The 15,750-nt window shown below is 40.2% G+C and overlaps 1 protein-coding gene across 2 annotated transcripts in view; it reads right to left on the bottom strand.

Moving 5' to 3' along the window:
* SLC4A7 (solute carrier family 4 member 7) overlaps positions 1–15,750 on the bottom strand; it is a 100,526-nt gene that overhangs the window by 20,481 nt on the left and 64,295 nt on the right. For both annotated transcript variants that reach the window (XM_019508780.1, XM_019508781.1), the window contains 6 exons: positions 15,293–15,396; positions 13,504–13,678; positions 11,042–11,175; positions 8,714–8,959; positions 7,056–7,161; positions 1,474–1,635 (listed from right to left, as the gene is read on the bottom strand). In XM_019508780.1, coding sequence (XP_019364325.1) covers positions 1,474–1,635; positions 7,056–7,161; positions 8,714–8,959; positions 11,042–11,175; positions 13,504–13,678; positions 15,293–15,396 — 927 coding nt within the window. The remainder of the gene's footprint in view (positions 1–1,473; positions 1,636–7,055; positions 7,162–8,713; positions 8,960–11,041; positions 11,176–13,503; positions 13,679–15,292; positions 15,397–15,750) is intronic.

Genomic DNA, 15,750 nt, shown 5'->3' on the forward strand with positions numbered 1-15,750 from the left:
ACAAATCCCATTCAAAATAATCTGTTGAGGGAAACCAATTCCTTCCAGGCTGTTAGAAGTATTCTGGTTCCATTTGTAATTAGGGCCAGTCCCTCAAAAACAGCTTCCCAATTGGATTTGTGCCCCACATCAACACACAAGAGAATGGTCACACAGAGGAAGCATCTAATTTGCAACCGTCTAACTTCCAGTCCTCTCTCAAACATTGCATACCAAGAATAGTTGATTTTTATGCATGATATTGAGCAACTTGACCAGAAAAAGGCCATGATATTCTGCAAGATGTTTACACAAGTAGCAATAAGTTTCCCAGCTTGCAATATACTGCAGAGGCTACCCCAAAGGAGGACTCCCTAATACAGAAGAACTGCAGCACTAATCAACTACCAATTAGCAAATCCTTCTCGTCTCTTCTCTATGAGGCACTGTTCATCCTCCCCCCTTAATTATTTCTAAATGGTATACTGTTATTGTAATTTTAAAGGAAGTTCCTGGATATAAAGTTGCAGAACTGCTCGGTAAAATCTCCATTCACACACTTTGTATTCAGCTGATTGATGGATACCAGTGTAACAGTTTCAGGTCGTGAAAAATGAATTAGATAATAATGTTAAATAAGTGCTCACAGACCTCTGACATTAAAAGTTAGCGATCTCTTTTATCTGTGTTAAATGAGGAAAATTAACAACATTATCACTTGGTAACACCAGTACAGATCCATAGGCCTAATTACACCTTTGAATACTTAGCCTATTCATTACTGTGACTACAAAAATCAGAGGTAGTTCACTGACTGTTAAAAACCCTTGAAATTATACCTGTTTAACCATCATCAGAACCCTCCACTTCAATGATTTTTTTTTTTTAATTTAAAAAAGATTCTGAAAATTTTCAGCACTAATTTCTCTCTTCTCCTGACCAAAATCAAGCAGTCAAAGTGGGCTAATGTTTGACATGGAAATTCTAATTCTAATGTTTGACATGGAAAAAAAGCAAAAGTCTTCTTAAATTACATCACAAAGCAAAAAAGAGGCATGTGAGTAAGTTACCACATTTACTCACACACCACAAACATTTTTCCTGCCTCAAAAAAATCAGCCCTCTAAAATTAGGGTACATCAAGTGAAGAGGCATGTAAGCACTATGCTGTAATGGCTATCACTTCTCTCCAGCTATCAAGCAGCAGTGGCAGTGTTAACCTTCTCTGCGCCACTGCTGAACTGGCAGCAGCTTTTGGCTGTCCAGCTAAAAACTGCTTCTAATTCAGTGACAGTGAAAGGATTAACACTAACTTTTACTTGGAGCAACCAGTGAACTGACTGAGGGGTCGTGAGCTGGTCTGTGGCTATGCTTTGCCTTGCAAAGATAAGGTGCATGTCTTATTTGGGAACCTGTGGCATGCAAGAAAATCCAGTTCATCACTGTGAGCAAGAAAACTTGTTACAAAACAAGCTGTGGCTATACCCCAATTACCTTGGTAGGAAAATAGCGTTTGGTCTTGAACTGCTTGAGAAAAGAGGAGAGGAAAAATGTTGTAAAGAATAATATGACAGACCAAAACAGAACATCGGGAATATATGGGCCATGATGACCACAAGCTGATCCAAGAAATGCACCCTTAAACGTCTTACATTCCTGCAAAACAAGACAATAAAATTAATTAAATTGTTTAAAATACATTCATTCAAATAATCAATTTATCTTCTGCCCTCTCACTTAAACTCATCCAAGAAAAAGAACTGCTCTGAAAAGACACTCCCATAATAAAAGCTTTAAGTAATTGTGATTTGACTATATGCCCCCTTAGATTCAGCATCAAAACCTGAATTTTAAATATTTCCAGAACCTGTGTGTACAAAAAGGTGGTGTTTTCATAAACAGAAAGCATTACATTAACACAGTTAACTTATTTCTACCCTGTTTTTCAAAATGATGTCATCATCATGGAAGATTCTGCAGGCTCAACCCCAGTATGGCAAGTAATTTCATGCAAAATCATCTTTCAAGATGACCTTGAAATGGGCTCCCTCACTTAAATTCTCTCTCCATTTTCCCCATTTCTTTATAATAAGGCTTATATTTATCCTCTTAGAGATTCTTCTCTACTTTAAGTTCTTCCTACAAAACTTTAAGATTTTTTTATAACTGGAAAGCTGTTTTGTTTGTTTTTTTAAACTGTACTGTTTGAGAAGGAATACTGTTGAATTAAATAGCAAGTTAAAGCTGATTTTTGAGAGGTGAGGATCTCTCCATGTAAACCAGGGAAAAAAAAATCTGCCTATGAATAACAAATTTGAGTGAAAAAATGAAATCCCAATTATTAGTAGTAGTATTACTGTTATAGTCTTAGAGAGAGCCCCACTAGTGTCAAAACTTACACTCAGCATATGACAATACAACAGGTGGATACAGAGAAACTGTAAAAAGACCTTGTTACAAGTTCAAATTAAAGCTGGATAGAAACCAGCTATACCGTTGTTACACATTTTCAAGCACTAGTTTTGTAGCTGGTAGGCTCTTCTTAGAGCTACACATTGGCAATTACTTTGGATATGTGGCTAGTCTAAATTTATTATACAATTAACCAGTTAATTGCCTAATATATGTAACATGCAACAGAAGCCTAAGAGAACAAGACATGAGCAACACAAGTTGGCTGTCAGCCTATACACAATCCAAGCATTTCAATTGAAAGAATAATCCACACTTTCAAATAAACAAGTGAGAAACAGGAAATTTAAACTGATTTGTTTATGAGCAACGTCAAATTTTGGGCTTGGTCTGCTGACCTGGAAAGTTTCCCATATTTTGGTTTTATAAATTTCTGGGTTTCACTTGTCCATTGATCAGAATTGTTACCATGGTTAAGTACAGACAGCCAAAAAGCCAGAGGCTGAATCACTTCAATCTTTGCAGTTTTGACTAACATGCATAGATTAAACTAATAAGCATGTGAACAGTCATTCACTTCTGACTGCAAATGCAGCCACATGCCTGCAGTGGCACAGGCCAGAAGCTGAAGGCTGCTAGAGCACACCTCCCAGTCACTGCCAAAAGGGAAGGAAGGAGAGAAGCACTCCAAGGCTTTCCTAGCTTCCCTGCTCAAGCAGAGGGGGCATGGCCAAGCCTCAGCAGGCTGAGGCCAGGAGCAAGGGGGCTTTAAACTGCCCTCCCTGGCCCGCAGGGGACCCCAGTCAAGATCTGCCCAGTGCAGGAATGCAACAGTCTCCGCCAGGCCTTTGCCCCCCTGCTCTGTGCCGAGATGGGGGCAGTCCATGCCAGGCTTTTGCCCCATCATTTCCTCGAGTGAAGGGGGGGAGAAGGGGCACACCCTGACCCAGGTCTTGCACACTGAGGTAGGGAGAGAGGAAGTTCAAACCGCCTCCCAGACCCACACAGGACCACAGCTTGGGTCTGACAGAGGGCAGCACCTGCCAGGCTTCTGTCACCCAGCTCAAGCAAAGAGCAGGGCACCTGGCCAGACCCCAACCCAGGGCCAGCACTTGAAGGCAGGGGGGGGTTAAACCCCCTCCTAGGCCCCCACAGGACCCCACCCCTAGTCTGCATAGGGGGCAGCCCCTGCCAGGCTTCTGTCCTCCATTCCCTACTGGGGGGATGGCCAGGGGCTTGCAGGCTGAGGTAGGGAGGAAGGAGGTTTAAACCCCTTCCCTGGCTGCATAGGACCACAGCCTGGGTCTGCCTCGGGGGAAACTCCAAATTAAAAAAATCTACACGCACGCACACACCCCCTACAGATTTTAACTTGGAGATGTGCTTGTTGGGTGGCATTACCGTAGAAGAATTTGGCCAGAATTAAGAAGAAATTAATTTCTTCTTGATTTCAGATGAGAAAAGTATAGAATTATTGGGGAGGTTATAGGCAATTGCTTAAAATGTTAAGCTGGTGTGACAGTACAAATACACATACACACAATCATAGAATCATAGGAAGTTAGGTTTGGAAGGGACCTCAGGAGGTCATCTAGTCCAACCCCCGCTCAAAGCAGAACCATCCCCAACTAGATCATCCCAGCCAAAGCTTTGTCTAGCTGGGTTTTGAAACCCCCCCCCACCCCCAAGGATGAAGCTTCCACCACCTCCCTGGGTAAGCTGTTCCAGTGTTCTACTACCCTCGTAATGAGAAAATTCTTCCTTAGACCCAGCCTAAACTTTCCTTGCTGCAACTTGAGACTGTTGTTCCTTGTTCTGTCATCCGCCACCACAGAGAACAGATTAGTTCCATCCTCTTTCAAACCCCACTTCAGGTAGTTGAAAACTGCTATTAAGTCTCCTCTCAGTCTTGTCTTCTCTAGACTAAATAAGGGGTGCGAAGCTTCGGTTACTGATTCAATTCGGAGGAGATTTGGCCCAATTTGGCGGTTAAATCTCCAAATCTGAATCGAATCAGGAAACCCATTAATCTGTCTGAATCAAATCAGAAGCCTCCAATTTGATTTGGAGAGATTTGAAGATTTAGCCATAGATACAGGTGTATCTCTTTTTTCTACGTACCTCAAGGTACCAGGCACGGCTTGTAAACGCTGACATGGTGGGGTGGATGGAGCATCACACAGGAGTGCAGGGGGGGTCCCCCGCACGCTTGGCAGCAGACCAGAAGCACTTCTGGTCCACTTCCAGGTCCACAGCAGAGCGTGCAGGGGACCCCTATGCCCCCCACCCCCAGCTCAGCAACTGGTGCCTCCTGGGTCAGGGGGAGGACACCTGGGGTTCCCCCCATGGCTGATCACTGAGCCAGGGCACGTGGAAGGTCCCCTGCGTGCTCGGCAGCAGACCTGGAAGTGAACCAGAAGTACTTCCAGTCCACTTCCAGGTCCCCTGCATGCTCGGCGGTGGACTGCCCTGCACTCTCATAGGATGCTTCATCTGCCTCAGCATCTCAGTGTTCACAAGCCATGCCTCGTACCTTGGGATACGTAGAAAAAAAACAAAGCCATGTTTATGGCTGAATTGCTGATTCTCCAAATCAGAATCAAATCTTCAGATGCAGATTCGGCCAAATCAAATTGGGACAGTGATCTGAATCAGCAAATCAAATCACTGTCCACAAAATCAGGCTGAATCTGAATCTAATACTGCCTGCTTCACACGCCCCCACTGAATAAGCCCAGTTCCTCCAGTCTTTCTTCATAAGTCTCACCCCCTCACCATTTTTTGTTGCCCTCCACTGGACTCTCTCCAATTTGTCCACATCCTTTTTGTAGTGAGGGGCCAAAACTGAACACAGTACTCCAGATGTGGCCTCACCAGTGCTGAGTAGAAGGGAATAAATTACTTCTCTTGACCTACTGGCAACACATCTACCAATGTAGCCTAGGATACTGTTAGCCTTCTTGGCAACTAAGGGACACTGCTGACTCATTTCAGCTTACTGTCCACTGTAACCCCCAGGTCCTTTTCTGCAGAGCTGCTGCCCAGCCAGTCAGCCCCAGCCTGTACTGGTGAATGAGATTGTTGCATCCTAAATGCAGGACTTCGCACTTGTCCTTGTTGAACCTCATTATATTCCTTTTGGCCCAGTCCTCCAATTTGTCTAGGTCACACTGAATCCTAGCTCTACCCTCCAGGGTATCTACTATTCTCCCCAGCTTCGTGTCCTCTGCAAACTGGCTGAGGGTGCACTCTATGCCATCTTCCAAGTCACTGATGAAGACCTTGAACAAAACCGGCCTCAGCACCAACCCCTGGGGGACTCCACTTGATACTGACTGCCAACTAAACACTGAGCCATTGATTACTACTCTGAGCCTGATGCTCCAGTCAGTTTTCTATCCACCTTACAGTCCATCCACACCATACCTTCCTTATCTTTCCTACGAGAATGCTGTGGGAAACTGTATCAAAGGACTTGCTAAAAATCGAGGTACACCAGGTACATCACATCCACCAGTCTCCCCCCATCCACAGAGACAGTCACATCGTCATAGAAGGCAATCAGGTTGATCAGGCACGACTTGCCCTTGGCGAATCCATGGCAATTGTTCCTAATCACCTTTTTCCTCCACCACATGCTTACAAGTGGGTTCCTCGAGGATCTGCTCCATGATTTTTCCAAGGACTGAGGTGAGGCTGACTGGTCTGTAGTTCCCTGGATCCTCCTTTTTCCCCTTTCTTAAATATGGACACTATGTTTGCCCTTATGAATTATTGCTTTTTGCCCACATCTGTAAAAGAATCACTGCTGGGGTTTTGAGGCTCAAAACAAAGCCCATGGGCTGTATCTCACAGATAATTTAAATATATGGTAACAATCCTAACCAATGAACAAGTAAAATTCACAAATGAACAAAGAAGATCGTGCCAAGACGTGGATCAGAATTCAAAGCATCCTTGAAACTGTTCAGTACATGCAGCAACCTTGGGAAATGAATTATTATAGTGGAAATGTGGAAGGACAGCACTTGCCATTAACTATTAGATAACAGTATATCAGATATAATATTTGGGCAGGAAATATTTATTATAATGGTAACTGTCGGCAAATGTTGACTTCTGACTAATATGCACTTTTAATCCTAAAATAAAGTATTATAGATGAAGACTTTCATTTGGATACGAAGAAGTAGTAAAGATAAAAGTATAAATCAAATATAGTGTGTACAATATTTTGAGAAGCACTTTAAGTTCTTGCTTAAACTTTAAGCACATCAAGTTCATTGTCATCCATACTGAAATGAGGACTCAGCCTACTAAAAATAAATGCTACCATGATACAATAGTAATAGAGCAAAATAATCACATGCATGTTTTACCTAAATTTTGGACACAGCTTGTCCTTAGCCTATGAAAATGAAATAAGCCAATAATAATAGTAAACATTTAGATCAACCTCTTTTTGTGAAATGGAGACTTATTGGCATGAATCGTAAAATATGTTATTCAGGTACTGAAAAGGGAAGGGAAACATTACTCTCCAAACTTCCAGTTTTTTCCCCACTGTCTTAAATATCCCCTATATAGAACTGCAAAGTAACCATTTCAGATTCTATTTGGCAAAGATTAAAATAAGTCTGCATTTTATCTTCACAGGTACTCACCAAAACTGTCAGGTTACTCCATGTTATGGTATCCACAGACTTATTGCTTTTTGCCCAGATCTCTAAAGTATCATTGCTGGGGTTTTGAGGCTCAGAACATACACATCTGAAAGATAAATTAAAAGTACTTTTAATGATTTTTTTCCCATTCTTGTTTATTTGGTTTTAAACTTGTAAATGGGTAACAATGTGGTGATTTTTAGTAATTTATATTTTCAAAAATGTTTTTAGAACAGCACTTCCTATACATTTGTGAAAAGATAGAGCTCAAGGCTCCTCAGTCTGTGCAATAAAATGATTCAAAATTAAATAATAAAAGGATGGGTTTATAAAATAAAGCCATTAGATAGTGCCATACACAGTTTAATGTGCAATGCACAAGGTTTGTGGTGCCACATGTGCTTGCACGCCTAAATCCAGTCATGGGTACCTGGAGCTCCTTTTAAAGGGTACCATGCTATGTTAACTCTGCTAGGTGTGTAAACATGATTCACAAGATAAACTCAGATATTTTAAACAGCAATCCACAGCATTAAAAACATTCTGACCTGCTGTAGTATTTTTTAATTCTTAAATTGCTCCATTACTTTTCTGTAGGGTCAAAATAACAAGTAGCAACTAAGAGCTGGCATTTTTCAAGGCTGCTTTAAACCTAAAAAGACTGAGAATCACTGGTATAAACTGATTACAATGCAGTGCATGGTTATCAAGCCAGAAATTCATGTATTAAAAACCACAAGATAGAGAAGTTTCCAAAACATGCGGAAGCTAGTTTGTTTTTATATTGGGGTGAGAAAGATATGGCCTGTGGGCAAGGAAACGTATCTAACCCGTGGTAGGTCCCTCAGACCCACCCAGCCCAGCTCAGACACAGAGGGTAGCTGAAGCCATGGCACATGCACTTGATCCTGTTGCCCCTTGGTGCACAGCAGGGCTGGGGTGGCAGTGGCTAGACTTGCTTCCCGGCCACCCTGACAGCAGTGGCTCCTTCCAGCTGCCACTGCCAGTCTCTGCCACCAGGGAACCTGGCTCCACTACCCAGCACTATGGCCCAGCTGCCCTGCACCCACTGCCAGCGTGCCAGACACAGTGGGTGGGCGAGGTCTCCATACACCCTTGCATCTGCCCACACCTCCGATGATGGATGCCAGTTTTGCAGGCAGGGGCACGTGAGGAACAGATTGTCTCTGCCCCAGGCCCCACAATGTTATGGCCCCGTGATCCTGATCCCAGTCCCACCCATCCATCCCACTCCCAGATGCCACTTCCCACCTGCCTGTGGCCCCATCCCATCTGCCCAGCCAAGTGCAGGACAAAGCCATTTAAGACATTTTGGTGAGCTGTTGCAGCCCAGGGGTTGCCAACCAAACTCCCTAAGTGGCCCTCCAGCCCAAATAATTGCTCACCCTCGTTTTATACCTCCCGTGCCTTCTGCTTGGATCATATGCAACTGAGATTGGATAACATTTAGTCAAAGCTGCGTTTTTTAGAAAAAATAAAATGAACTAAACAGAACATGCAAAAATTAAAGAATTCAAGTTTTCAAATGTTATGAACAAATGGTATTATGTATGTACACCTTTATATACATTTATTGAGTCAAAACATTTCAGTGTACTGTAAAATATGACAAATATAGTAAAAAAGATGACACTTACGAATATGAAGTCAGTTTATCCAAGTCATTGTGCATATTGAACGCGTACAGTTCTCCCAAATGAAAAAGCTTTTCTAATGCCTCATAGATAAATATTATGCAAATGAGTGCTGCAAAGGCCTCCTCAGTAAATCGAGTGATGTAACATACAAGGCTGCTTGCATCAGTTGCTACTAATAAAATGCAAAAAAATGAAGTCCACAGACCAATGCTGGTTCGTAGGGAGAGATAGGAAAGACCATAGTCCCTGTTTTGGGGAAAGGGGAGAAGAGAAAGAGAAGCATTTGGAGAAACGTCAAGATTACCTATACCTACACCCTACTCCACCTTGGAACAGAGAAGTAGGCCAAGTTTTTTTTCCTGCACCTATTCAACCCCCACCCCCACCGGCTTTATTCAGCAGGGCCGCCTTGTTTTAGGTAGAGTTGAGACCATTTTTTTCATCTCTTTTTGATCCTGTGGGCTGGCCTTACTACACTCCACAGGGGATAACCAGGTTAATGGTGTAGAATGCCCTCCAGCCAAGAAGAGAGGTTAGGTTCTTTTCAAAGCTACCTACCTAGTCAGAGTTCCCCGCAGCCAGACTAGTCCTTGGTCACTCCCTCCTATTCAAAGCCACCATTGTATTTTAGGCAAAAAGGTCAGGTAAATATTCTATTAAATTAGAATTTGGCCTTTGCCTGGAACTCCAATTTACTTGGCGGGGGTCAATCTGTGCTTCACAACTGCTGCTAAAGTAAGTGGTTCACCAGTGTTTCTTTTATGTCTCCACAATCTGTGTTATTACTTCAGCAATTGCTGCTAGGGACAGCATTTGCCACTTAATTAGAGATCACCAACTGAAAACTAAGAAATATCTGAACGTTTAATTTAAACAATTCTTTAATATTTTTTGTATTTGCAAGTTGGGCAGAATATGACCCTGAACTGTTGTAGATTAAAAAAAAAACAACACTAAAGTTTTCATATATACTAGTTTTAAGGTTTAAGATGCACACCGTATCTCCTAAAACAGATGCTAAAATTGAGAATATTATGAAGACAGAAGATTTAATATTAGTGATTTCTACAAAGGAAGTGGTTCCACTTTTTTCTTTCATCTGTGTAATACAATTATCATTTTAAATATCTAAATAGCTTTTAAAATTCTCTTTTCAAGGGTGATATTGAATAGGTAATAAAATTAGGGCTGTAAATACTGCTTAATTAAGTACCCATTTAAACTCCCCTCATGTTATCAGATAAACAGTTAACTGATAACATGCACCTGCCAGGGACCAGCTCCCACACATACTTACTTATCCTCCAGGCAGCAGCACTAGGCTAGGCAAGCCCCTCATTCCTTGCTGCCATAGGTGCATGCCTGCCTAGGAGTCAGGACTGCAAGTGGCTGCACTAGGGTCTGCAGAGCCCTGGCCTGGCTCACTGCCAGAAGCAGGTGCACACATACCCCAGAGCAGACAGTAGGGAAGCTGTGGGGGGCCCAATCCTTCTTCTGGCAGCACACGCCAGCCTCTTCCCCACCATGCACCCTAGGTGCATGTCTAGCCACCACTGGCGATAAGTCAGGACTGGGCTCCACAGACCCCAGTGCAGTTACTTGCAGCATACCCAACCACCTGTCATGAGCAGCCCAAGGGGAGGCTACAAGTGGCTACACCAGGGTCTGTGCAGCCCTAGCCTGGCTCACTGCTGGTAGCAGATGCATATGCACCTCTAGGTGGACGGCAGGGAAGAGGCTGGGACTGCGCTGCCACAAGAATCAGGCCCCTCACAGCTCCCATTCCATACTCAGTATTGGTTCCTCCTGCCTCCCGGCCCATCCTTCCCCTCCTGTGCCTGCAGGGGTACCATGCTACTTTTCTTCCCCTTCTTAACTGCCAGACTGTTCCCTATCTTGTGCTAAATGATTACCAGTAAGAAAGGTATTACCAGTTATCAATATGTAGACAGATAAAAATGCTTAATCATTCACATTCCTAATTAAAATTATATTTGTTTTTTAAATTTGCCATTCTATTTAAATATATTTAATAGAGATGGGGATATAAAAACAGTATTTGGAGCAAGACAGGTTGAAGGCAAGAATTCGTTTCATTTTTTGTAGTCAAATCATGGCTAGAGCTCCAGTTCACAAATCCCACAGTTAAAGTCTTGTAGGCTCTTCTTGCAAACTGACATACATTCAAACCAGAGCTGAAAAGCAGCTCTCTCTTAGTTTTGGATCAAATCAAGGAGCTAAGTCATAACATCACTATACAGAACTGAGATCTAAAATTCTATGGTCTTAAAATGAAAAGTAGTGGCAAGATCAGAAAATGTTACTTACTTGCAGAATTTAAATAATATTTTCTCAAATACTAGAACTGGTCCAGTACTCCCCAATATTGTAAGAGGCTGCCCAGCAAACAGAGAATAGGCAATCCCAGTTAACGAGGCTCCAAAGAGAGACTCTATTGCACTCTGTTTGGGGAAAAAAAATCTTCATGACTACACTGATTTTAAAATTAACATTTCCCACATTGTTTACATAGTTAATGTATTTTAATACCCTAAATTAGAAACAAGACATGATGTAAAAGCATTGAAGTTATTGTTGTTTCACACAGAAGTGTAACTTAACACAAACTTTGCTGGAACAGCATCAAGGTCAAAAGCTTTGGAATGCTTTACTTTTGAGAAACATAAAGCAGCCCAAAACCATGAAAGAAAAAAAAAGTTATTCATTCTGGAGGCTGTGAAGGAAAGCACCTACCAAATGTTATAACAAAAACATAGTACCTAATCAACACATGTTCTAATAAAGTTGGCTGTCTCTTTAAGAAAGAAGATACTGCACCAGACCTGTATCAAAATAGCATGTGCGCTATATCAAACCTGCACCCATGAGCCATGCATTGCAAAATGCACCTAACTAGGCTTACTGAAAAATACTGGCTTACGAATACATGACAATAAATTTAAGAACCAATAAGCCAACATCCCATCAGGGGGCGGGGGGAGGAAGGAAAGAAATAATCTACCCCGGGAGAGAATCAAACCTTGTACAATACAAGTCAGTACAGTATTAAAGATTTTCACAAATTATCTAATCCAGTTAGAATTAGAACGATGAAAAAGTTATTCAACAGAGAAGTTTTGAGCGGCAATTTTTAAAAACCTATTTGATATTCTGTAATTATTCAAATCTGAGAAAGATACAAAAATTAGGCAAACAAAATTATTCAACAAAACACAACCAGGAGTAAAAAACTGCTTTGCTGAATGGGGGCCACAAACAATGTAACTTCATAAATCATAAACAATTTAAGAGGCTTATAAAACCCAGCTCGTTTCAACAATTAACCTTGAACAAGTGTTTTTAAGTCAGTTCATTAACTTTGGGCTTTAAATTAGGCTGTCAGGAAAAGGAAGTACTGAGGAAGGACAGCTTTTGGGAATGAGAGAGGGGTGAACACAAACTGTGTACCTTACAATGTCATCTACTGGGCTTGAAAGAATATTTGCAGAAACTAAATTCATTATACTCAGTGATTCACACCCAAATATTTAAAAGGCAGGAAACAAACCCACAAACCATCCCAGACAGCTAAAAGAAAGAAGCTATTTATACATGAAGCTCAAAAGAAACACAGGTCCCAAAGTGACACAAGATGTACATTCAACAAACATGTTAACATTTTAATGCCAATTATCTGAACAAATTTAGGTGCAGGTAAAGTACTCCATAGTAAAGAATATTACTTATTTCTGTAAGTAGATTTTGTAATAGCCAATAAGTTGTTCAAATTTTCATATCAATAGGCAAATATCTAAGTTACTAGCATTTAATCACACTTTATCTTTTGCAAACAACTAATAGCACTGACACGAGTTTAAATATTTGTTCTGAAAAGTAATATGGTGAATTCTGTGTTTTGAAGGAGAAAGGTTTAATCAAAACCGTAAAAAAAATTGAGATATTTAAAATATACCCTTTTCACTCAAAACAGTCTAATTTTCACATTTCATAAAGCAGAAAATACACTTCATTAAATTATTTTAATTTTTATTATTAGCCAATTAATGCAGAAACACCAACTCAAGACAGATGACGTGACCATTCCCTTCCCTTTTCTGAAAAATGCAATTAAAAACAGATCTGGTGCTGTTAAATACTGTTCATATTGTACTACCAAAACTGAAATTGTGCTTTATAGCCAACTACATTAATACATAAAAATGAAGAGTATTTTCTGTTTGTAAGCCTTGATTATTTCCTCTTACTGAGAATAAGAACAATATACAAATAGTGAAAAAGTATATTTTACCCATTGTTTAAATACACAATTCACATCCTCTAGTGTATTGTAGATATCATCCATCCAGACTTATTACTCAAGGCCATTAGGTTCTCTTTACTATCCACCTTGAGCCTGTGACTTATCCTAAGCAGACCACTGGGATGGTGCACCTTTATGGATTTAAGTTTTACTTTTTTAAATTAAGACCCAGTTCTATCCCCCCTTTCCAAAGAGAGGCAACGCAAGACCTCTCTCAATTCATGAAGCCATTCATCCAGTAAGGCAGGATAAAGATTTTTACCTCGACTGTGCATCTTCTCCTGTTCACATGGGTTTCCCACATTTTCCACAGCAATTACCTTTTGGGGGAAGGTCTGTTTTGGGGCAGGCTAAATCAAGTGCTGTGGGTAAATTCTTCAAATAAAAGTGTGAATAAATGAGACAAATGCACACAGTGACTTGCCTCTGAAGATCTAAAAGCCTGGCTACTACCATTCTTTGTACTCACTATTCTGCCTTGTGTAGCTTCTCCCAGGAGCCCTCCAAAAGTGATTACAGGAGACATACAGGCACAGTATAGGAAAAGAATCGAGGCCAGGCACTGCAGGCTTAGTGCATCCTTGAAGTCACTCAAGAAAAAAGTTGTTTTCCTTTTGATGTCAAGCATCAAACCACCAAAAAGCCTAAATAGGTGAGATGAAACTTGTCAAACTGTACACTAGAGGATTCTAGCTAGTTAAAACTATGGGCTACACAAGACTGCCAGTGCCAATTGCTAGCACAAGTTAACCACTTCATAATCCAATTTAAAATATAATACTAAAATGTAAAATAATTTAGATGATCCCAATTAAGCAATTTTAGAAAAAGCAATTATATTTCACATTTTTAAAAGGTGGCTACATATTTTGCATATAATGGGCTAGATATTGAAAGAGATCCTTGGAAATTATTTTAACCAAACAGTGTTTAGAACCTCATACCCAAATGCAATGATGTTCAGAACAAACTGAACATGAAGAGAGCAGTTCAAATCTAGTTCCAGAACCATTGTCATTTCCTGCACTCCAATGTTTACCAGAAATCTATGAGTTGTAGAAGCAGCTTTAGTTTTTTTTTAGCGAAATTCTCCATATAGAGAGTTTTCTAAATATATAAATAATATCCGTCTCCCATCTGTTGCAGCAATGGGCTCTAGATATAGAAGAATTTTAAGAAAAATAAAAAAAGACATAGTATAATGAATTCAACTGAGCAAAATAGAAGCAGAAACTGCTATTTTGATGATAGATGTTCTCTAAAAATGTTGACAAGGTCAAACCCATATTAAACCAAATATTTACAAAAATATTTGGTTATGAATTCAGAGTATGGTCACAGAACAGTGGAAAAAAACATAACATTCTGTTCTTAAGAGAAGGATCATTTGTACATATTACAAGCTCCATTGGCCTGTATATGGAAACAAGGAAGACTTTACTTGAACTGAAAATCAAGTCAGCTCACATGGTGACAAGTTCTCTTTAAATCTCTAAAAAACATACTACTGACTAGTTTTAGCCTACAGAATATTACTTTCTGAATTTCTAGTTTTTCCCCTATTCTTGATCCAAGGCTGGTTCTGGGGAAAGAATTAGAATATAGCCTGTGAAATATTTTACTAAATTTATAGAAAATTAAGTGTTGTAGTCAAGGGTATCCGTTTACTAAACTTGCCAGAAAAGGAATGTGATTTATGTACAAGAGTTGTCATTGAAAATGAGTGCAGGACAAATATCAATACTTTGCCTACATTCTGTTCCTTGCGGGAAGCTATCAGTGTTTGAATGTGGAGACTGCCCAGTAATTTTTGTTTTGTTGGGTATCTTTTAGTTTCTTCTGTAGAATTCTTCTTTGACACTGATTTTTTGTTTCTATGTAACATTTTGAATATCTAGCCCAGTATAGAAAAAAAAAATCAATTTTCTGCTATATGTATGATAAATGCATGCTTTATAACAGCTTAAAATTAAAAATGATTTCTGAAAATTTAGTCAATTAAAGGAGGCATTATCATATAATGAAATCCTTCACAAGTGTGTTGAGAAATATTGACATACTGTTGATAATGATTTAAAGTAGGCCAATCATAGGTAAGAACTTAACACTTGAAAAGGAAAAGGAAGAGATGCGCTTAATTAAATCCTTTCAATTCATAATAAAGGTATTGATAATGTCATCACAGAAAACTGTAATTAGTAATGATTTACTGCTCCAATTTTTTTTGTGATTACTCAAACTTAATTAAGCAAACACACCTTCCAGTCCTTTGTAGCTCAGGTCCAGCATGATGGCCCTCTTCTTTGAGCGTCTCTCCAGTAGGGGTAGATCCATTTGGAAATTTAGGTAGCTTCCTTTTCTCCTATATCAGGAAACAACATATGATTTAAGATCTTTTCCTACTAATAACCATTAATTCAGATGAAGTACAGATACCCAATACTTAAAAAGTAACTGAGCTTTAAAATACTACTAAGACAACAGTTCATAAATATTTCTGCTAATAATGTAACACATTATTCCAGAAGTTCATGGAATCATAGAAGTAGGGTCAGAAGGGACCTTGTAGATCTTCAAGTCCAACCCCCCACGTGGGCGGGAGAAAAAAAAACTGGACTCAAATGAGTCCAGCCAGGTAGGCATCAAGCCTCTTTTTAAAGATCCCCAGGGTAGGAGCCAGCACCACTTCCCTTGGAAGTTGGTTCCAGCTCCTAGC

Source organism: Gavialis gangeticus, unplaced genomic scaffold, assembly GCF_001723915.1.
Source record: "Gavialis gangeticus isolate Ggan-Ray unplaced genomic scaffold, GavGan_comp1, whole genome shotgun sequence".
Lineage (NCBI taxonomy): Eukaryota > Metazoa > Chordata > Crocodylia > Gavialidae > Gavialis > Gavialis gangeticus.